This window comes from Pseudorasbora parva, chromosome 2 (genome assembly GCF_024679245.1).
Source record: "Pseudorasbora parva isolate DD20220531a chromosome 2, ASM2467924v1, whole genome shotgun sequence".
In the NCBI taxonomy this organism is placed as follows: Eukaryota; Metazoa; Chordata; class Actinopteri; order Cypriniformes; family Gobionidae; genus Pseudorasbora; species Pseudorasbora parva.
The window spans coordinates 36,539,517-36,563,177 of NC_090173.1; the positions used below are offsets into that span (position 1 = coordinate 36,539,517).

General features: G+C 37.2%; 3 protein-coding genes across 8 annotated transcripts in view; 1 reads left to right on the plus strand and 2 right to left on the minus strand.

Annotated features, from left to right (window-relative positions):
• The window catches only part of si:dkeyp-72e1.9 (syntaxin-binding protein 4), a 50,359-nt gene extending 43,511 nt beyond the window's left edge, over positions 1–6,848 (plus strand). For 4 of the 6 annotated variants that reach the window (XM_067418795.1, XM_067418796.1, XM_067418794.1 and 1 more), the window contains exons 16-22: positions 890–954; positions 1,171–1,369; positions 2,220–2,336; positions 2,444–2,493; positions 2,576–2,706; positions 2,907–2,964; positions 5,535–6,848. In XM_067418795.1, the coding sequence (XP_067274896.1) occupies positions 890–954; positions 1,171–1,369; positions 2,220–2,336; positions 2,444–2,493; positions 2,576–2,706; positions 2,907–2,964; positions 5,535–5,595 (681 nt within the window). In that variant the 3' untranslated portion in view covers positions 5,596–6,848. Of the gene's footprint in view, positions 1–889; positions 956–1,170; positions 1,370–2,219; positions 2,337–2,443; positions 2,494–2,575; positions 2,707–2,906; positions 2,965–5,534 lie in introns of all 6 variants that reach the window. The other 2 variants (XM_067418798.1, XM_067418797.1) reach the window with 1 other exon arrangement.
• Positions 6,849–7,055: 207 nt separating this feature from the next.
• Positions 7,056–20,294, minus strand: rrn3 (RRN3 homolog, RNA polymerase I transcription factor). Its single transcript, XM_067418800.1, has 18 exons — positions 20,192–20,294; positions 19,851–19,969; positions 19,699–19,755; positions 19,183–19,272; positions 18,968–19,097; positions 18,798–18,857; positions 17,239–17,302; positions 17,092–17,161; positions 16,881–16,979; positions 16,709–16,801; positions 12,444–12,573; positions 11,598–11,728; positions 11,393–11,523; positions 10,975–11,159; positions 9,753–9,861; positions 9,509–9,661; positions 9,334–9,421; positions 7,056–8,190 (listed from the first exon to the last, which is right to left on the minus strand). The coding sequence occupies exons 2-18, from the start codon at positions 19,944–19,946 to the stop codon at positions 8,041–8,043; spliced, it is 1,836 nt and encodes a 611-aa protein (XP_067274901.1). The 5' UTR covers positions 19,947–19,969; positions 20,192–20,294; the 3' UTR covers positions 7,056–8,040.
• Positions 20,295–21,516: 1,222 nt separating this feature from the next.
• si:dkeyp-72e1.6 (transmembrane protein 238-like) lies at positions 21,517–23,068 on the minus strand. The gene is made up of 2 exons (XM_067418805.1): positions 22,378–23,068; positions 21,517–21,761 (listed from the first exon to the last, which is right to left on the minus strand). The coding sequence occupies exon 1, from the start codon at positions 22,864–22,866 to the stop codon at positions 22,396–22,398; it is 471 nt and encodes a 156-aa protein (XP_067274906.1). The 5' UTR covers positions 22,867–23,068; the 3' UTR covers positions 21,517–21,761; positions 22,378–22,395.
• Positions 23,069–23,661: the final 593 nt, after the last annotated feature.

Below are 23,661 nucleotides of genomic sequence, written 5' to 3' on the forward strand. Positions count from 1 at the left end.
ATGGGGGGGGGGGGGGGGGGGGGGGGAAATAATAAATAAGTATGACTTAAAAAGTCAAAATTATAACATTATATTATAATTATATTATTATAGTTATAAAATAAAAAATTGAAATTATAGCAAGTGGAATTTAATTTGAGATGGTAGAAATTATGAGTCAACAGCATGACTTAAAAAGTCAAAATTTTGATTTGAAATTTGAGTCGAAATTGACAGAAAATCTAAATGACTTGAAAAGCCATAATTATAGTAACAATAATAGTCATAATTTCGTTTCTTTACCTAATTTCCCCCACTTTTTAAGTCATTTCGATTTCAATTGTCAATTTATATATTTTTAAAATATAATTTTGACTGTCATAATTTCAACTTTTTTCATAATTATGATATAGAAAAGAATGAGTGTTTTTCTAATATGGCAACAAAGTTTCATAATCTATTTTAAATTATACAACAATACAATACAATTTGTATGCAAGCTAGAGAAGAGAAGAAATGCAGAGAACATTTTTTGGTGTGTGTGCAAGTTCATTGGTTTCAAGTTCAAGAGTGTGGGGTAGTTAATTGACATATCATTTCTGTGGCAGAAAGTTTATTTAGGACCCTGGTTGACTTTCCATAAAATTTTGCAAGACTACAGTGCCACACACATGATATATGTAGGAGAACAAGATATTGTGGGCTATTTTAGGTCAATTTTGGCCAGGATTGAACTAAATTAAAAAATGAAAACAAAAGAACAGATTAGTACAAAGTGGCCACAAATTAATAAGTCGTGGGATCAAATTGTTAATTTGTGGTCACAATATCTATTTTTCTTCCATGTGTCATAAATAAGCCTATGTGCAGAAAGATTTTGTGACATAAACATCCATTGCATTGCTTTCAGGTGTTACTGAAAGACACAGAAGACAGTAAGAAGACTCTTGAGGAGGAACTGCAGAAGACTGCTGAGGTAAAGCCCGGGGAATCGCAAATAAACGTGACTTTGATATGACTAATGTTAAATGTCTCAAAATATCACATCCAAATATTAAGAGGCATGAGAGCTTAATACATCAACACTTTGTGATGCCCATTTTACTTCATTATATTTGTGCATACCAAAGGATGCATTAGCATCTGAACATTTAAAACATTTATCCACCCGTCAATTTGTTTCCGTGTGTGGATGAAACAGAAGGCCACGGCCACAGTGGAGGAGAATAAGTGTCTGAAGAGTAAGCTCCAGGTAGCAGAGGCTGTTCAGAGACAGACTAACAGTGCCGAACAAGACTACGAGGAGGTCATTCAGCTCCTGGAGGCTGAAATTAAAGATCTGAAGAACCAGCTAGCCGGAAAGAAACAGAGAGGACTTGAGGCTACTAAGGTAAATGTTCTTCTTTCATCACATCGTTCTGTTTGCTGAAAAATGATTCATATAATTTGAAAGAAATTTACAAGATGATGCAATGAATGACAACTTTTTGGAATGAGTTGCCATGTGATTGTTATCCAATACAACATTGTCCAGTTTTTGATGAACACTTTAAACAGTGTTATTTTAATATTATTTATACACTATTATATTATTTATGAATATTTGAAGTTAACTTGATTTTTTTTCAGTTTTAACTGTAGTTTGATTTAATAAATTGTGCTTTTTGTCATTTTTAGGTTTTTTTTCTAGTTGTGTAGCTTTCATTTATTTTTATTTTTATTTCAATACTAGTTCTAGTTATTTTTATACTTTTGTATATATTTTATACTAGTGTATATATAAACTTAAGTTTTTCATCAAATAATTATATTTAATTTTATTTCAGCTTTATTTCAATAAAAAGAAGATTTGTAATAGATTAGGAGGATGTTTACATGACAACAGTCATAAGTTTTGATAAGTTTTGTGTACATATGACAACATTGTCAAAATGATCCCCGTTCTGTAAAAGAATGCATTAATAAACTCAGTATCTTGAGTAGCACAAACACAGTCCTGTAGTCCGCTATTGTTGTTTTGGTTGTCAAGTACTTGCGTATGCCTATAAAACGTAGTATGTAGTCGCATGACATCACCATTTTCACAAATTCATGGGGACGGTAACGTGTTTTCAGTATGCATTTTCCAGTAGGTGTTTCTAGGCACCAAAATGCCACTGTTGTCTAAATTAATGGCTAAAATGCATAAAAGGTTTTTAGTTAACGTTTTTAAAACGGTATTAATGGTCCTTTTTTCACAGGAGGATGTGATGGACCTGAACAGAAGGCTCACCGTCATTGACAGCCAGTTGAGAAAGTCTGAACTCACACGGAAACACTTGGAGATTTCCAACAAAAAGCTCCTTGGCTTTGCTCAGGTAAAAACAAACCACTTTTCTTTTTTTTCTTTTTTTTACTTAAAATCTTTTGTAATATAGGTATCAGTGGTCCTTCAATAAATTTATAATTTGCACTGATTTTACAGAATGTCCACAAAGTTCTCACCAACACAAGCTTATTTGGGATTGAAAATGGGTAAGTTTATCAAGCCAAACTTGTTGAAAGTAGTAGTTGTCTCCCCTGTCAGTGTTCATGACATCTCCTCCTCATCCTACAGGAGCGCACGGGCATCTCCAGCGGCTGACAGCCCCGACTCACCCTCCCCGATCCCCGACCCCGCCTGCCAGCTCGCAGCTGAGGCCAAAGAGCTTGTGGATGGTGTCTGCTCACTTTGCACTGAGGATCACAGTAAGTGAGAAATGTGCATTAGATCATCAACAGTTCTGGCCGTCTAATCTGAGTAGCTCAAAGCCTCTCTCTTTTCAGTCTGACTCTAATCTGGTAGAATGGGACAGTTTCTGGGCTTTTTGTTCTAATGGATCATTTGAACTTGTGCTGTCACATCTGTGATGTCATTATTATTCATGAAATGTTTGATTGTTTTGCAGCATTACCGCAGTACGTAGAGGGATGCGTTGTGAAGGCTGAAGAGGACTGTGATTCAGAGTGAGTGGCCGTTTTTGTTGTGTTATGAAGCAATCAGCATTTTTCCCTTCAACTGCTGCTGTCAGCTGAGTTAAGCTCAGGCCAAATGTTCATTTCTTGGACACAAAACCCTTCACTATAACTGCTGGCCCTTGCAAAGTCTGTCAGTTATTCAGTCTGACACTTGACAAACATACATGCAGGTGTCACATGGCTCATTTTTTGACAACTGTTTTAAATGGCATTAATTATGCCATTTGGAAAGGAGAACAATCAGAGCAGACTTGTCATAGGGTCAAATCAAACAAAAGTGCATTTCAAAACGTCCTTTTTTTAACAAAACTCATGGACACTTCACTACCAATATTCTTTGCATTGCATCAGAATCTTGCTGTCCGGACTAAATGTTATTAAACAATCAGATCTGCAAAAAAACTGATTCTGGAAATTAAAATGCCATTAAAGACCCTTCACCTCTGGGTTTTTTTAATAGTCTTGAATTATCATTCTGAATTTTAAATTTACTCTATAACATAGCCCACTCTGTATACATTTGTTTACTGGTACACTTTTGAACTACGACCCATATATGTATATATGGATCCAATTACATATTTCTAATTGCTAACACACAATTTTGTAAACTAGGCTTGTTTTATCAAAATACTTAACACAATTCACAAAACCACGCGTCCAAACTGCAAAATACCTCATATATTGCAAAATGAAGCACTGCAACCAAAACTACATATAGCATTACCAAAATCAAACTTTTGTATGGAATGGCACTCACTTCATTCATATTACCAGATTATTGTCTAACCAACTACAGACTGTTGAGCATAATGAACAGCACTCTCATATTTAGGCTTTGCCATAATACTAAAATATATAAATATGTGAAGTTCAAATTGTAGAAAATTTTCAGACTCTTCACATGCACAGAAATATTTGCAGATACACACGCATGCTGTTGAAACATGTATTATTTTAATTTTCATCAAACAAGGCAGTGCAACATAATCACAGCAGATTACATTGGACAAAATATGCTCTCAAAAAACAGTAACCTGAAGAAGAAAATCCTACCTTTTCCTCTTCCTCTCTCTGCAACGTCTTCCATTTTTGTAAAAAAGAAAAAAAAGAAAAAAGAAAAGGTGCTCATCTGTGGTATTTTCATAGTGCTTACATCCCAATGGAAGTGTTAACCATTAACCAATGAGTTGTTTGGCCAGCTGGCTCATGTATTGGCAGGAATGTACAGGAATGGCAGTGTTTTAAAAGGGCAAACATGTGAGTTTATGTCAGATTGTTGTGTCTTATGCAGAAAACCGTGTGCAGTGCATTTAAAAAGTTGAATTTTGAATTGCAAAATGTGTGTAAAGCAGAAAATGGGTTTAGACTTTAGGAGACTTGAATAGAGTTTTGCTCTCCGTGTGTCAGTTTAAATATTTGTGCTTTGTTATTTTAGTGTGTTAGCAATTGGGAAAAAACTTTATTATGTATATATAAATACACACTCATTCATGTATATATTTAAGAAATATTTACATGCATATATTGAATATATATTTATATAATTTATATTATATATAAATATTTTATATGTATAGATAAAAAAATCTTAAATATATACATATATGAGTGGAAGTGAAAGTATTCACAGTGCATCACTTTTTCCACATTTTGTCATGTTACAGCCTTATTGCAAAATAGATTAAATTCACTATTTTTCTCAAAATTCTACAAACCAAATAATCTATAATGACAACGTGTTTGTTTGAAAACTTTGCGAATTTATAAAATTGAGAATCTCTGGAGAGATCTGAAAATGGCTGTGCACTGACACTCCCTTCCAACCTGATGGAGCTTGAGAGGTCCTGCAAAGAAGAATGGGAGAAACTGCCCAAACATAGGTGTGCCAAGCTTTAGCATCATCCTCAAAGACTTGAGGCTGTAATTGGTGTCAAAGGTGCGTCAACAAAGTAGGGAGTAAAAGAACTTCTTTCACATTGTCATTATGGGGAATTGTTTGTAGAATTGTGAGAAAAATAATTAATTTATTCAAATTTGGAATAATGCTGTAACATAACAAAATGTAGAAAAAGTGAAGCACTGTGAATAGTTTCCACATGCACTGTACAGTACGCACATATATATTATGTAAACACGCATCAAATCTATATTTATTAGTATGTGTGTGGTTTGTATTATCGAGAGAGAGAGAGAGAGAGAGAGAGAGAGAGAGAGAGAGAAATAATACGTTTCAAATAAATTAAATGCTTTCAAATGCACAAAAAAATCACTAACAGTCAAAAAATATATTTAGATTATGTAAAGATACAACTGATGTCCAACATTGTCAGTCGTTACACACTGGCTCCGAATGTTTGTTTTATTTTTGACCCCTTTTAACCTCTGAAGTTCTCACTGTAAAAAGCTGTGCCCTCTGAAAGGAATATGGCATAGGCATATGAATGCACTCATAAGCAACAGTTATTTCAGACTGAGTATCATATTTACAGTAAAATATGACAGATTTACATAAATGCCACACAAAATCTACAATCATGCTCTCTTCTTTCCTGTAGCCTCATTCAGTGGCCACAACCTCCTGTCCTCGGTCCTACAGTAGAGCGGAGAGGTCTGTAGAGTATCTGGAACGGACAGACAAACTGGGCTCATTCAGAACATCAAGGTTGAACTGAAACTATACTGTGGAAAATAAGAGACTGTGAAGTTTTGCAGTGTGGTTTTTACTCCTTCAGTTCATTGTTCAATTGATATCAGAGGCCTGAGCTCTACTGATCAAACGGATACTCATTTTTTAAAGCAGTTCATGTACTTATTTAACATGTAGCATTACTCAGTGTCATAATGTAAAGGCAGAAACCAACCAAGGGGACTGAAATCTGAAACACAAACAGCACCATTAACAGCAGAGGTGACTTTGAGATGCTCAAATGCGATTTCAAGTGTGTCAGCGTGTGCAGTGCATAACACGTTTAGAGCAGGTGAAGAGTTATGAAGATGATCTCTTCAGAATGAGAACGAGAGCATTCAGGCGTATATCTCCCCATTCTGTAATGAAAACACAGGTGCAGCTGACCTCTCTGTTAGAGTTAGGTATATTATACAGTACATGTATTACATTTCATTTAGGGATCTTTGGGACAGACCCCACTCTTCATCATTTGATATGATGCTTATTTGTATCTGTTCTGAGAAGTGCTATGACGTTTTGAAGATTTTATATTTTCGGTCCGAATCTTTTATTATGCAGAGAAACATAGACAAGCTCGCTTCTAAGTACGTGGGCGCTTGCGATCATAAACCTTGTAAATCTCACTGTCGCACCCTTCGATGTCCTCATCATGTATTTGCCGATCACGCCAGTCTGTGCTTGGACATTTTCTCGGTACAGGTCAGTCCAGTGTCACCCAGGACCCACTGCACTACTATCAGGTATGGTCTGTTAAGTGCTTTAGGGGGGATCCTAAGTGGCTTGTTTCTGTGGCGTCCTCGTGACCATACTGATAGTTTTGAGGGGGATTTTGGTTGTCATGGCACTAGAATCAAGTAATAGGGGTCATATTCCACCCCGAATGCATCCATTCAGCTGAACAATGCACATGGTTCAGGTTACTGTTTTCATAAGCACACTGTATTCAACCGTTTTGTCTTGGCGTATAGGATCTACAATCACCTATATCAATGTGTAATAAGCTGGTGTCATTCATTTCCTGAGGATAGAGGTGTACAATTATGCAGATGGTTTGTTGATATTAATAACAGCACATGCTCTACAAATGCTGACATGTAGTCCTGTGATTTAACTAGATTGCATCATATGTGTGGCCTAAATATCTTTCTTGTAATGTTTTTATTAAAGTCAGAACAAATGTGTAATGTGTATTTTTGTATGATTATGTGCAGTGGAATGCAGTAGAGCTTTGAGACTTTAAAATACTAGAGGGATTGTCTGTTATTTTTAAATCCATTCATGCTTATGTGCCTGGAGGAATAGCGGTGCATACGTGCCAGTGTACATTGTTGTGCCACAGCTGGCTCATGGTACAATATTTAACAAAAAAATTGGGGGGTACTAAGGGTTGCATGCTGACACAGTTTAATGCTTGTGTAATCTGGAACAGCTTGTGTGAGTCGTCAAGATATGACTATGCGCAGCTGTACATTTCTGTTAAGGATGCATCACTGAATTTGACCTTCCAGCAAATCATGCATAGATATATATTAAAGAAGGCTCAAAAGAACAGCATTTCTTTAAAACAGAATTTGTTTGTATTACTATAAGGGTCTTAACTGTCACTTTAAATTAATGTAATGTATCCCCGCTGTACTATTTTTTTATTCCTTTCAAAAAAACATTCCTTATACCAAACTTGAACAGTAATATACATCTCAAAATTTATTTTAGAGAGTAAAGCAAAACTCTTGTGTCGCACAAACAGAACAATTCAAAACATTTTCACTGTGCATGCTGTGAAATTTGTACGGAATACGACCGACAGTCCAATAATTCCAATAAAATTTCAACAAATAACAGAGAACTCCATCTTTAAATAGGGGAATTCTCTAAGTTTTTTTCCTACAAAATATTTTGTACAAACAGACACCGGTTAAGTCAGAGCTCAAACTCATAACATGGGAAGTGACACCCATTTACCAATGCAAAACACCATTGGGCAATTCCACTCACTCCAATAATTTCAGAATAAGCTGAAAATATTACAAAACAAAATCTCAAATTATCCCATAGATAATTTCATTACAATAGTCTTGATGACAGCTTCTCCTGAAATCAGAAAAAAATACTGTCTACTAATGTCACCAATGTTTCTTTCATGTTACTATCAATATAACTAAAATATGCAACAAACACATATTTGTATTTCATGATCCCATTTTAAACTGCATTGGAGGGTAAAACTACTGACAAACACTGAGGTCAGTAATGCTGAAGTGTCAAGGGCTCCTGTAAGATCTGTGCGAACACAAGCAGTCCTCGAACGCCCCCTCATGGTGTGAATCTGGCCGAACAGCCATATGTGACCAGCTGATCACTACAACGGTGGATCAGAAAGGCCTCTGCAGGAAGGAGACAGGGGGAGAGCCCACGCTTCTCGGACTGTGCAGATGGGAGTCATAAGAACCCGGAGTCATGCCCACTATTGAATCTCCCTGAGGCGTTTCTCCATGCAGAAAGTCATCTTCCTCCTCAGACCCCTGTGAGATAAGTGTCATTAGATAGTCTCTCACATCTATTAACTCTTTCCTCACTGCATTTTTTTTTTTTAAGTTGCCAGCTTTTTTGATTATTTTCACAATAATGTAATGGCCCATATAATATTTTGTTGTATGAATATCTCTGAGCATCTAATATATATCTATATATATATCTATATATATCTATATATATATATGTATATATATATATATGTATATATATATATATATATATATATATATATATATATATATATATAGGAGATGCATAATAGCACCCCCTAGCATATAACAGTGAAAACAGATAATTCTGCCTTTGGAAAAGTAAATTCAGGAAAAGGGTTCAAGAAAAATCTATTTGATAAAACATTATTTTTCCACAGTGGCTAAAAAAACACTTAAACCCTTGGACACTAAAAACAGGTTTTATGGAATATTGCTTTATTTATTATAAATGTATCCGCGCACATATTTCCTAATCAAAATAACTTTCCCTGTGCAAGGACAGGACAACATGTCACTCACATGACATCACAACAATAGCAAACCACAAGCAGCCAATCAATTCCTAAAATCAATTCCCGCCCTACATTTTGTCAGAGAAGCTGTTTCACTTGGAAATATACGTCACAGTCAGGGTTTGAAATTAACACAAATGTGGCAGGTAACGCTGTCAACTCACTAGCCAATTTGACAGGGTTACTTATTGTTTACTATACTCACTCTGCAGGGAAGTTCGTGTAAGTGCAGATTTAGCACAAATACTTAACTCAAGAGTAAACATGATACATTAAATACAATGTATTGTGCAGAATGGACTACTTTGATGATGTTTTTATTCCCTTTCTGGACATGGACAGTATAGTGTGCATATACTTTGATACATATGTTGGACTAAATCTAAAATATCTTAAACTGTTCTCTGAAGATGAACAGAGGTCTTACGGGTGTGGAGCGACATTAGGGTGAGTCATAAATTACATAAATTTCATTTTTGGGAGAACAAACCCTTTTAAAATTTAGTAGCCGAATTGGCCAGTGAGTAAAAAAGTTAATCTCAAACCCTGGTCACAATAGGGAAGAAAAGTCAATATTTATAGTATCCAAATCCTCTTTGTGAACACTGTGAATGCACTGGGTCACCTTTCTTGCTTTGTTTTTGGGCACATCAATCACACAGTCTGCTGGCTCCTCCCACACCTGATAGATTGGCTCAATGAGTTTTCCAGAGCTGTTGTAAAAAAGGATACATAAATAAGCATCCAGTGAACTATTATACCAGTGTTGAGATCGATAGAAATGGACATGATTTGCATACCTTTTCAGGAGATATGGATCAAAAGGGAAGAAGGTATCCAGAGGGTTTGTGTTAGTGGACACCGTGCTGCCGCCCACTGAACTCCTCACCACTGGCAAAAAGTGCCGGTTGTTCCGCTCAATGATGGTGTAACAGAACACGAGCTGGTACTTCCTGCCAACAGACAGGTGAAATTGCCTTCATTTGTCATGCTTTTATGTCATTAAGCTTTGTAACCTGATGAACGATTTCTCTCAAGCTGTACCTGGTGATGGCTGCAAACATGTTGGTGACAGCAGGGAGACAGACCCTCAGTGGGTTGAGCTGACACATCACTATACGCTCTAGATTCAGACCCTGGAGATACGCCAACCCTGGGCCATGATAAAGAAAAGGAATCTAGTTAAACACACATTTGTCAAAGTATTTGATATGTACTCTTTTAATTTATGTTAGTTCTCATTTTATATATATACATATATATATTTATTTATTTTTCTAAAAAAATTCAAACAATCCAATTAAAAAGTAATAACATGCTTGTATTAATTCTACTATAAATTACATTTTTGGAGGAGTAGCACAACATTTTATAACCTGAACTGAACTTGCCTTGCTGTAGAGCATAATCTGACATTTTAAAAGACTTATGGACCTTGACACACAGTCATGAGGGTCCGCGGGGGTTATCTTTTTATCTTTCCCTTTTTTCTGCATGTTGGTTGCTTGAGTTTGATTAGGCAGACAAACGTTTTTAGATATTAATACACAATGAAGCATTTTTGTTCAGATATTTTAATAAAGAAAGGACTTTAATCCTTGAGGGTGCTTTCACACTTGGTTCGATTGCCTGGTCTGAACCAGAGTTTGATTGCTCCCCCTACTGGATTATGAATGAGTGAGTGGCATGACTTGTAGCCAACTTTGGTGTCCCATATTCTGAATTTGCACTGTGCATTTTTACATATTCATGTGCGCGCACACAGTAGTGAGTATTGAACACGCAATCCTTGAGCAGTGGGCAGCCATTTTTGCTGTGGCATCTAGGGAGCATTTGGTCAAGGGTCCCTCAGTTGTGGGTAATGAAAGTAGAAGAGAATGCCGTTTCATCCACTGCCCCCCTATATTTCCCGCAGGCACTCAGACTCGAACTCGTGAACTTCCGGTTACAAATCTGACTCTCTAACCATTATTTGGGTCCAAACCACAGTACGTTTGCATCAATGAATGATTGCTAGTGTGAAAGCACCCTTAAATAAGCTTTTTTTTCTTCATTATGTTATCAGAATTTCTTTTGACTTTATGACCTTCTAAATATCTAAATGAATTTAAAATTCAAAATAAAATGCATTCAAAAAGTAGTCACTGTTTGTGCATGCATTTTAAAATCAATTAATATATCAGGGCAAAAAATAATAATTCTGGTTTCATTGACCCAGACACAAAACATAAGTTCAACATTAAATGATTTTCATATTTAAACTGACCCTTCTTCAGATTTCCCTCCAGAATGGCATTGTGCCTGAAGATCAGTGTGTAAAACACAGCCTGGCAGGCTGTATAAAAGGGGCCATGGAGACTGACGTCACAGAATGCTTTGGATCCCGAGTCCTGACTGTCAATGTAAAGGTGCAACCAGGGAACCAACAGGTCCAGACAGGCCTTGACTGTGCTATGGAAAAGAGGGAAATTTACAGCACCGGTTTTGAAGTGTAGGTTTCAAATTATGTTTTGACAAATAAAGGCACCCATGTTCAATCAACACCTTTTCTTTCTCAGACACCAACAAAGAGGCATTAAAGTTTTATTACCTAATCGAGGTAGCAAACCACTGCCAAGAAAGATGATTAAATATTGAATGCCAGTGTACTGGATAAGATAAAAGTGCATAATAAAGTCACGTACGACACTGGCAAAAACTTGGCTCTTGCCATGAAGCTGCCCATGTACCCAGCAGCGGCCTGTCTCAGGATGGGGGGCTGATTAGGGCCTTGTAACAGCTTCCATAGGTGATCCAAAAAAGCTTCAGCCAAACCCTGAACAATAAAAAAAATGTTTATGTGTACGTATTCTTTTTGTTTGTGTAAATGAGTGAGAAGTGGGAACTTACCAGACGGAAGCTGCACAGGTAGAACATGTAGTACTGCACGTGACAGGAAGCATGAGTGGGAAGCACCACCTTATCGAACACACACAGCAGGTCTCTGTACAGAGCTTTGGTTTTCTCAATATCTAACAAGCCTAATGAGATTGGGAAAAACAACAACAAAAAAGGAAAGATTAGGAAAATTAATCATATTAAAGCATATATTAACAATTCATGTCATTAATAAAAATAATTAAAATTCACCAGTATTAATTTGCCCTTCTTTACATGAAGGTATGTATATTCTGCTGTCTTACACACAGATTGGCTCACACAATCATTCAAACGTTTGGGGCCGGAGACTTTTGTTTTGGAAAAAAGTCTCATATGCTCACCAATGCTGCAATTATTTAATTAAAAACACAGTAAAAACAGTGGAATTGTAAAACATTACAATTTCAAATAATTGTTTTCCATTTTAAAATGTAATTTATTTATTTGATGTCAAAGCTGAATTTTCAGCATCAATACTTCAGTGTCACATGATCCTTCAAAAATCATTCTAATATGAGGATGATCATAATACTTTTTTTCAGGATTCTTTTGAGGAATAAAAATGTATTTATTTAAAACAGAAATCTTTTGTAACATGTTAATGCCTTAATGATTAATGATTTAATGTGACCCCACTGAAAAAAAATATTGATTTAGTTACTATTAAGTCGTACAGGCCCCAAATATTTGAAAGGTTGTATTTTTGTTTTCTTTTCTAAAAAAGGGCTAAATTTGAGTTGTGATTAAACATTCTTCTTGACCAACAACCCCTAAAACAACAACACTCTTGAGTTTATAAAATGCTAATGTCCTGACCGTTAACATGGCAAACATCTTTAATGTAAGCCAGCAGGACAGTCATCAATGTGTCCAGTCTCTCTGCCACAGGATGGACCATTTCTCCTCCATCAGGTGTTGAATTCAGTGGAGAGTCCTCTTCCTCATCCTGAAACAACCATATATTAAGAGTACATCTCATTAAAAGAAAACTATGCAATGAACGTGTAAACCCTGTCCCTCATTCAAACCTGGGGCCTGTACCAGCCGGATTAGCTGGCTAGCCAGATCAGTTTAAGCTTAGTTTGTGCCAATCCTGGGTTTTAGGTACTATTAAAGTGGTTTGGCTTTTTGCTGTGTTCATCACCATAGTAACTTACACTCCACGGCTAACCTGCTCCAGGGCAGGTTATGTTCTGGATAAGAACGCACTCACTCACATTGTCAACACTTCTCTTCACACAGGAACCTTTCCCACAGCATTTAAGCAGGCTCGGGTAACCCCACTGCTTAAGAAACCCTCTCTGAATCCAGCACTTTTAGAAAACTACAGACAGGTATCCCTTCTGCCTTTCATTGCAAAGACCCTTGAGGGAGTTGTGTTCAATCAACTCTCTATGTTTCTTGAACAGGACAACCTCCTGGACAACCAATCCGGCTTCAAAAGCGGCCACTCGACTGAGACTGCCTTGCTCTCGGTAACTGAGGCACTGAGACTGGCAAAAGCAGCTTCCAAATCCTCATTGCTCATTCTGCTGGATCTGTCTGCTGCTTTTGACACAGTTAACCACCAGATTCTCCTGTCAACTCTTAAGAAGATGGGTATCTCAGGAACTGCTCTCCAGGGGTTCAGGTCTTACCTCTCTGGTAGGTCCTACAGGATGTCATGGAGAGGTGTAGTGTCTAAGGGTGCGTTCACACTTGTAGTTCGGTTAGTTTGGTTCGGTTACTTTGGTTCGGTTACCGAACCAAAGGCACAGGGAGACGGTCACAACCTGATTGGTCGGCTTATATGCCGTAGGAGCTCGTTTACCGAACATTCAAAAATGCTGTGTGCGGATTACACGCGCGGGCATTTTATGCGTGTACATATGGCATTATTTTTTACCAGAGAACTCATGAAGAGCTCATGAAATGTTCAAAACATTCAAAACAATGCTGTGTGCTGGATTAAACGCGATCATTTTATGCGTGTAACACATATGGCATTATTTTTTTTACCAGAGAACTCATGAAGAGCTCATGAAATGTTCAAAACAACGCTGTGTGCTGGATTAAACGCGATCATTTTATGCGTGTACATGTGTCATTATTTTTACCCGCTGAGAACTCATGAAGAGCTCATAAAATGTTCAAAACTTTCAAAACAGCAGCAGGATTTCCTCCGTTGTGCAGAAAAGAGACGGCCGTTCTGTCGTCTGTACCTGCTAATAATGGGCAACACATGAACTTTGATGAGAAGAGCAAGGTATGCTTTTTGTGTGTTTTAGCATTTTCGAAACATGCTCGTCTGACCAAATATTGATTAGGCATTTCCTCGTTGCTCCACGTTTGCCCTCTAATGTTAAAGTTACTCATTTTGGATACACCGATCTTTCCGCGTCGTCAAATCAGCTGCATTATGCGTCGCATCTTGTGACATTACGTCCGGTTTTTGGTCCGTTTACATGTCTTTGGTCCGTGTTGCGTTCATATATCAATCGAACCGCACCAGAGTTTGTTTGGAAGCGGACCGAGACCCATCTTTTTAGCGGTCTCGGTCCGCTTGTTTGGTGCGCACCAGGGTTCGGATGGCAGCGTTCACATATGTTCAAATGAACCGCACTAACCGAGCAACCGCACCAGGGTTCGTTTTAATCGAACCAAACATGACAAGTGTGAACGCACCCTAAGTCACATCATCTAGCTACTGGGGTTCCCCAGGGCTCAGTGCTTGGACCACTTCTCTTCTCCATCTACTTGTCATCATAAGGCTCTGTCATTCAGAAACACGGCTTCTCCTATCACTGCTATGCTGATGACACTCAACTCTACTTCTCATTTCAACCAGATGATCCTACAGTCAATGTTCGTATAGCTGCCTGTCTGACAGACATTTCTGACTGGATGAAGGAGCATCACCTTAAACTCAATCTTGCAAAGACAGAATTACTTGTTTTCTCAACCAACCCAGCACTTCGTCAAAATTTCTCCATTCAGCTTGGTTCATCAACCATAACTCCATCCAGGACAGCCAGGAACCTTGGAGTTGTGATTGATGACCAGTTAAACTTCACTGACCACATTACTGCAACAGCCCGGTCCTGCAGATTTGCTTTATACAACATTAGAAAGATTAGACCCTTCCTATCAGAACAGGCTGCACAACTCCTGGTTAGATCTCTTGTTCTCTCCAGACTGGACTATTGTAATGCTCTTCTGGCTGGGCTTCCAGCATGCACTATCAAACCCTTGCAGCTGATCCAGAATGCAGCGGCGAGAGTGGTCTTTAATGAGCCTCTCTCCTTTACGCCTCTCTTCATCAGACTGCACTGGTTGCCAATGGCTGCTCCCATCAAATTCAAGGCACTAGTTCTCGCCTACAAAACAACCACTGGCTCTGCACCAATATACCTAAACTCACTTGTTCAGACTCACACCCTCCAGAAGCTTGTGTTCTGTGAGCGAGCGGCGCCTCGTGGTTCCATCCCAAAGAGGCATGAAATCGCTCTCACAGACATTTTCCTGGACCGTTCCCACCTGGAGGAATGACCTGCCGATCTCAATTCGTGCTGCTGAGTCTGTAGCCATTTTTAAAAAACATCTTAAGACACATCTTTTCCAATTGCACTTGACCAATACAGAATAGCACTTACTGATCACCACAGCAACGACCAAAAAGCGCACACTCCTGGATCATATCTACGTTTATCATCCGAATTTGTGCCTTCAGGCGGGTATGTTACATAGTTATCATAACTATCAAAATCCGGTGTACTGTATTTTGCAGAGTTTTTGTTGTCGATGGCTATTGCTGCGCGTTTAGCTAGAATGCCATACAAAACCAACCCATTGGGCCACTGAATCTGCATTAACGACAACAGCTGGGGCAACAGCCTTAGTCCCAATGGGTTGTCATCATGGCTATCAAAATCCAGTGTTCTGTATTTTGCGTACGTGAGTTTTTGTTGTAGGTGGCTATTGTAGATGGCTATAAAAAAAAAAAAAAAAATTTTTTTTAATTGTGTAATGTGCTAATTAATTGAGACTTCTTACAGCTCTTTCAGGTTGTTGGCCTTGTTTGTTTCGTTGCTTCTATTGCTCTCCCCTTTTTTGTAAGTCACTTTGGATAAAAGCCTCTGCTAAATGATTAAATGTAAATGTAAATAAAAGATCTCAAGCTGAAATCGGACCAATCAGCTGTGAGTAAAGGGTCACACCTCTGATGCAATAAAGCCACTCCCCCTGTTTCTACTACTATTAAAAAAGATTACTGATCTTAAAAGTAAAATGTTCTCAATATCTACTAAAGTAACTTTTAATTGCATTGACGTATAATATATTTTTTAAGTCGTCCACTTTCATAGACAGCTTTTTTCTTCTTGCTGTGTACATTTTTTTTAATTCTTAATATTTTTCAATCATGTAATCATCTGCAGAATAGAGAAATGAACCTCACTGCTTCTCTCGCGAGAAGTGAATCTCAGTGCCACTGATCCGCAGGGTGTGATTGGCTGTTCACTGCTGATGTCACATCACTAAACTGCAGCATGTGATTGGCTGTTCACTGCTGATGTCACAGCTAAACTCCTGAACTCAGGATCAAAGCCTGAGTTAACAGATAAAGCAGATGATCAGCATTATGGGACCAACAAAGCCTGAATACATTGGTTCGGTTTATGTCAACTCAAAACTAATCCTGTAACCCTGAGTCTGTTAAACTACCATCATGGTACAGGCCCCTGCTGCGTTGTTTTCAAAAACAAGTTATATAGTCCAGAGGTCTTTAACACTGCTCCTGGAGACCCATTGCTCTGCAAAGTTTACATCCAACCTGTTTCCACTTGTGATTTCAAGCCATTCTGAAGAGCTTGATTAGCTAGTTCAGGTGTGTTTGATCCCTAGGAGCAGTGTTAAAGACCTCTTGTAAAGGCTACTTTTATGATAAACCTGCCTCTTTTATGAGCTTCAAAGCTCCAGTTCACATTCACTGCAAGTAAAATAGTGACTATGTTACATTCTACAAGGTTTCACAGAAGAAAGTCTGTCATACATTTTTGTTCTATAGATCTGCATCTAGCTTTGATGGAGTGTTTTGGACTCACCATGTTGAAAAGGCAGTCATCCTGCGATGCGCCAATGGAATCTTGCTGAGCTCCACTTTCCACTTCTTCAATCTCACTCCGTGGTGCACTAACCTAAATGTCAAAACCAGCAGTCAATCATCTGCATGGATGCCACGGCATCAGTGCAGTGCCAGAACACAAGCTTCCTTACATCTAGCGTGAGCATCTTGCTGATGATGAGCTCCAAGATGTCTCTCCTCAGGTCAGGGATGTAGACAGAAACCCTGAACAGGTTGTGCACATAACACTCCTGTGTGGGCAGATAACACAGCCTCAGTACAATCAAATTCACACAAGTAATCACATTACTTTACTCAAGTACTGGATTTAAATGCGGTGGAAAACCTCTCCACATAACTCACAAGTGTTCTGGATGACTTCTGCACAAAAGGGAACTTCTCAGAGAGGATTGGCATCAGGAATCGACTGGTTCTGAAAGAGCAAGGCAGTGATTATTAGTGACTGCTAAACATTAAAAGAAGCTTTTGTGGATTTTGTAAGACACTTACGATGGAACATATTTTGTAATCAGCTGTAAAGCTTGATGACACTGATCAAATGTCCTCGGCAGATCTGTGTGAATTTGAAAAGTAAAAGAAAGTGAATTATGGAGGGAAGTAGAAGGTTAATTAGTGGCCCATTGATATGGTTTTATTGATCGATGACAGTATATTGAGAGAAAGGGTGGTTAACAGCCGAGATACAATTACTGATAGAAAACAATTATTAGGTTTTTAATTAAAGGTCCCGTTCTTCACGACCCCATCTTTCAAACTTTAGTTAGTGTGTAATGTTGCTGTTAGAGCATAAATAATACCTGTAAAATTATAAAGCTCAAAGTTCAATGCCAAGCGAGATATTTTATTTAACAGAAGTTCCCTTTCAAAGCTTACAGCGAACGGCCGGTTTGGACTACACCCCTGCACTTCCTTCAGGAATGACGTCACTAGAACCGTTTGTTGACTAACCACAAATTACACGTCCACAAGAACACGCAAAATATGGGGCGTGGTGTTGTTGCTCTCCCACATGGAGAAGAGCGCGCATTCAGCGCTTGCATCTCCCCATTATGGTAAGAGGCGGAACCTTTCCGGGCAAAGCGCTCTAAGCTGCTGTCCAATCACAACACGGAAAGCGCTGGCCCAATCAGAACTCGTTACATATTTCTGAAGGAGGGACTTCATAGAACAAGGAAATCATCAATCTTCTCAGGTTTTTAGGACAGAGGAAACGGCGCTGTACAGATAAGTAAATTGTGTGAAAAATACTGTGTTTTTTTACACGCGAAACATGAACTCATGTTATATTGCACACTGTAAACACAATCAAAGCTTCGAAAACATGTGAAGAAAGGGACCTTTAAGTTTGAAGCAAGCATGATATTTTAATGTTTTTGAAAGAAGTATCTTATGCTCACCAAAGCTTAACATAATAAACATCTTTACGGTCATTTTTGATCCATTTAACAAGTCCTTGCTGAATAAAATTATTGGTTGCACATTGCACTTTATTTTACAGTATGTGCGGTTACATGCACTTACCTAAGAATGTGCATGTAATATAAGGTAACTACATGGGTTAAGGTTAGGTTCAGGTTTAGTACCTAGTTATTACTATATTAATAGTTATTATTATATAGTTATTGCAATTACTATAATATTTTGTAAAATTTTGTGATGATGATTAATTGTCATACAAATAATTGTGATTAACCATTTAATTTTGTTTAGTTCTTGTCACCTAAAGGATTTTTTTAGCAATATTTATAAAGGCACATTTTTTAAATAATATTATTATATAATGCAGTCTGATAAAACACAAAAGCATTAATTTCATATAAAGAAAGACCTTTGACTATCTTATGTACTTTATAACAGCGTTCTTTTGATGCCATTTTTAGGTGCTTAAATTTTCATTGGTATGGAAAAATGAAATAGTAATTTAACATCAAATAATTGTGATTCGATAGAATAACCACGACCATACGATTAATGAATTAACTGCGACAGGCCTAATAGTCAATAGCACAAATTAAATCACAAGAAGTTATATAACAAAATAAACCAACTTTCATCTTCGTCATCAGAATCTGAAATATCCACATTTCCGTCTTGGATTCTTATTCTCTCTGGGGGAAAAAGGCACACACACAAAAAAAAATCAACAACATGATTTTAGGTGGTCTAAACAGAGTGAATGAAGAGTGAAGCATTAACAAAAAATCATAATTAATCTTACTTGGAGCAAAATTAGAGACAACCATTCTGAGACAGACTCTAAGATATACTGTCTGGGCCGACACTAGGTTACTCAGAAAAGCCAGATATTCTTCCACAACAGCCTGACTGCGACCAAGCCATGGCAGCTTCTGAATGGGGAAACATTTCATATGTTACATCGAAAGTGACCTGACTGTATTGTATTAGCATTTGGCATATTACCATTTCACTTACCAAAAGAGTATATATTAATTGCTCATGATCTTTGCCCAGTTGAGTGACACAGACTCTGAATTCCTGCAACCAGCTGATGATTTGAGCATCCTACAATGAGATATATAATAAAACAGAACGATAATTTCTAATGTGCATGTTTAAACAAACTCCAAGATTCCCAGACCAATCATTTGTGCTTAATAAATGAGGATTTTTAAACATTATTTTGTTTGGTAATGAATCAAACATCAGCATTAATACTAATTTGTGAGTCTGTTTGACCAATGAACTGAAATGCAACTTGAGTGGGGGGAAAAAAATCACCTACAAAATGAATATCACTATAACTTGAAACATTATGACTTAAAATTGCTTTATAGCTGAATTTAATTAATTTCATGATTAATGAACTTTGCAACACCAACACTATTATTGAAAATAAACTACTAATAAGTCACCATACAAACAAAACTAAAATGAGATGAACAGAATTGAGCATGGGAACCCTGAAATATGTATTAAAAACATACTTGCCTTAATGTCTGGATCTGAGAGCTGATGTTTTATCAATTCATAGTCACTTGTGTCGCCCTGTAGATGTCACATCAGACATGTCAGGGGATGTTTAACAGACAGTGAAATGTATTAGTAGCTTTATATTGTATGTATAATCTGGCCCTACTCGCCTGTTGTAGTTTAGCTAAAGTATTGGCAACAGAGCCTCCAAAACGCACAGTTTTCACTGGAGGTGAATTTAGGAAATCTCTGTCCTCAACTTCCATTATGTATCGCAAACACTTTTATTCTGAGAACACAAAACAAAAGACATGAGTCAATGACACTTGACACATAACAACTAAATCCACTTCACAATTTATTCAGTAAATTATACCCACTGCCTCCATATAACGTTACACAAGGAAAGATAAACAATAAAAAGACAAATGCTGTATGAAGATAATAAGTATCGTTAAAGACGTAGTTATTAAACCGACAACATCATGCGAAATAAAAGAACACAACTTACCAATTAACGTTTATTCAAAACAAGATATAATAAAATTAGATATCGAAAAAATCACATGCGCAACCATGCCGAGGTCTTTCCAACCGGAAGTTCTCATTCCGCTCTATGATTGTTATTACGGAAGTAGCCTGTTTAGTTCTTTTGTGCTCTAGAAATAAAATGTTCTGCCACCTATTGGTTTGAAGTGTAATATCTCGATAAATGCCGTGTATACTCAGTTGTTACGGTAGAAAGCATGTTGCAGGCACAGCCATTAGATAGAGTGTCGAATTTTAAGTCATAGCAGTAGGCATATTATCGTTTTGACTGAGACATTTTTCACAATTTATTATGTTTGTATACAGAAGTAGGAAATTCAGTAAGAAAGTAATTCGGTTTGAAACATGAAAGTGAGTAAATAATGACAGAATTTTAATTTAGCCTGCAATATCCCATGACATTGTATTTTTTGTCAAACTTGTGTGAGATCAAATAGGCTAATTGTTGGACCCCTCACTGAAGACCCCTGGGACATTGGAGTCAAAAATGGTCACATTTAAAATATATTAAATATATATAATTTCTTATTTTTCTTTCAATTTTACTGTGAAATATGACCAGAGCATATTCTTTCAAAAGATTCACCCTATTGTAAATTACAATATTAACCTTCAACGTGTGCGCTAGCTAGGACAAGAAGTAAACCATCCCAGACTAAAATGCATGTTTGAGCTGTTTTAACTGAAAGCAACTTTCACTGGCATGTCTTAAAATATGTCAGTGCGCTGTTTTGATCAAAAACATGCAAATTTAATGTTTTTCTCTAAGGCATGTTTAAATGCCCTAATTGAACTGGCTTACTCTAAACCCTGTCTGTTAAACCAGGCCCAAGTGTAGGCTACTATGTTGTAAAAGTTTAGGAAAACATACCATCAACAAACATATCCAGATTATTTGGTTTAGCTTAAGTGTTTTAAACAGCTAGGCATTTTTTAAACAGCCTAGAGCATGAACACCTCTGAAATTACATAAAGGTATAGCTTAGCTCCACCTGAAAGCTGAACGTAGTAAACTGTTGTGTAAAAAGAGATGACTGTCGCTGAGTTAACGATCAAACTGTCTGCCACCCATCTGCTTCATTTACACCTCCTGATTCTAAATTGGTATGAGCAAACAAAGATAAGAGGAAGCAAACCTAATAACACTTCTCGCTGTCCAAAGGTTGTACAGTAGAGATGTGCGAGATTCAATAAAAGCAGAACACTAGAAAAAGTATTTTTCTAGTGTTTCAAAGGGTTTCATGTTTGCTGAAATCTTTAAATCAGATCCAGATACAAATTACACAATTGTAGGAAAACATAATTGTATTTATTTTGACGTATAGCCATTTTTCCAGTGCATAATTTCAGTGTATAGTACATAGCACAAAATCAATTAAATCAACAAAATAATACAAAATGTACTTTAATTGTAAACATCTTGAATAAAATCATGCACCAAAGTAAAAAAAAGAAAGAAAGTATGTTTTAACAGGAGAAAAACAAATCTCCACTTAGGTAATGCCATATGGTTGAATATCCTCTTCTGTAACCTGTCAAAATAAAATAAGAACATGTTCAAACATATACATTTTTATTTAAAAACTATATTTATCCTTGTTGAACCCACTTAAAAATGTGCTTTCATACATATTATAGTTTTTAAATACTTTATATTGCTACCTTATTTTATTGCCTTTACAACAATGCAGAATCACACTCAAATAAACAAGTCAGGCCTATATATCATCAGGTTATAAAAATGTTCACATCTTGCATTAGCAGAATTTATCTGAATATATTCTTAAATATGAAGATATCTGTCATTGCATCTCTCCACTGTTAAACTGAGATATTGTTGGTTTCATGGTTGATGTTTAACAGAGTGAGATCTACCCTTACTTAAGATGCAAACACTTCCTCAAAGTCACTTCTTTAACGTTTTCTTTGCGCATATGACCAATTTTCATACAAGGGCAATATCAAGAACACGTTATGACGTATTCATAAAACAATGTCATAAAACATTTAAAAACACACATTGAGTAGCCTAGTCTAGTTTAAAACAATTAATTTCAAACATTAATTGATAATCGGTGAAGTGGGCATTGTAATTGTGTATTATACCGATACAATGCAGATAATCAAACGTAATTAAATTGTATTAACCTGTAGCTACATGATGTTTCATACGGCCTGTGTTTCTGTCACTGCCGCGGACACAGTGCTCACATTTTCCTGAGAGGTCATTGCAAAAGCCACTGGTACTACTTGGCCGCCTTCTCTTCTGTGCCTTGCTTGACCGGGAAATGCCCCTTGACCTCGGGTTCCCTGATTTCTCCTGAAAGAGTTTCTGATTCCGCTCGAGAGGCGACTGGAGAACCTCCTGACCACACCTGCCAAACCTCTGCCCTTCTTCAGCAAACCCACATCATCCTCAAGCTCCTCGGGAGCCACCTCAATATTACCCGTGTACCAGAAAACCCACCAGATGAGACTCAGGAAAATGATGATGGCGCCCGCATATATCAAAAAGTCATAGAAAAAAAAATCTCCAAACACGCCAAGCAATAATATGATGAGACCAAGAACGTCGAAAGCCACTGCGAGCCAGAACGCGCAAGAACAGCGTCCGAGACCGCCCGGCGCTGCCTCCATCTCCAGGGTGCTTTATAGTTATTTTGGTCGTTTGTGACTGTTGAATTGTTGAACAGCCGTCTAAATGAAGCGTTTGGAAGAGTTAAAGTGTTTTCGTTTGTTTCATAGGTAAGCAGCGCGAAGCAAGGAGCTCTCCGTTACCATTTTACCTGGAAGGGAGTGGCATAGAGCGGTGGGTGCGTCTTAACTAAAGACTCACCTAGACACGAGCCCAATGCTGCCCCGAGTGTAGGCTACGAGACAACACTCGCCCATATAGACGACTGTGGGCCTTTAGGCAGCCTATGTACAGCCTATACTGTATATAATATGGTATCAGAATCCTTCACTGATCGTTTCTTGGATAGCAGCGGTAGCTTTTTAAAGATAGGCCTACCAATTTTTTTCAGTGAAAATGTGAAAAAAAGCTAGATATTATTATAATTTTTTAATAATATATAATATTATTAAATATATAATAAATAATATTGATGACAACATGATCAGCTTTGGCTCATAATGCGAAATATGGTGCAGGCCAGAACTGTCTTGCTGCACCCGGACAGCTAAACATTTTTATTTATTTATTCAGAAATGTACATACATTTAGAAACATATACATGAAAATGTTTAGAAATGTAAACAGATTTAAATAATAAATGATAATATTTTTCTGTAATCCTTAAGTTTAAATAAAATATCCTTCAAAGTCTGGAGCAGGGCTGGGGAAAGTTACTTTTAAAAGTAATGCATTTTGCAAATGAATGCGTTTTTATTACTTTTGCATTACTTTTTCCTTATCTGGGATAGCTTGAT

Bases quoted from the DNA above. Each gene is read 5' to 3' on its own strand.
- rrn3 (XM_067418800.1), bottom strand. From the start codon at position 19,946: ATGGAAGTTGAGGACAGAGATTTCCTAAATTCACCTCCAGTGAAAACT. The intron at 19,273-19,698 runs GCAAGTATGTTT...ATCTCATTGTAG, and splicing joins TCTCAGATCCAGACATTAAG to GATGCTCAAATCATCAGCTG. The intron at 9,662-9,752 runs GTACAGCTTGAG...GTCTGTTGGCAG, and splicing joins ATGTTTGCAGCCATCACCAG to GAAGTACCAGCTCGTGTTCT.
- si:dkeyp-72e1.6 (XM_067418805.1), bottom strand. From the start codon at position 22,866: ATGGAGGCAGCGCCGGGCGGTCTCGGACGCTGTTCTTGCGCGTTCTGG.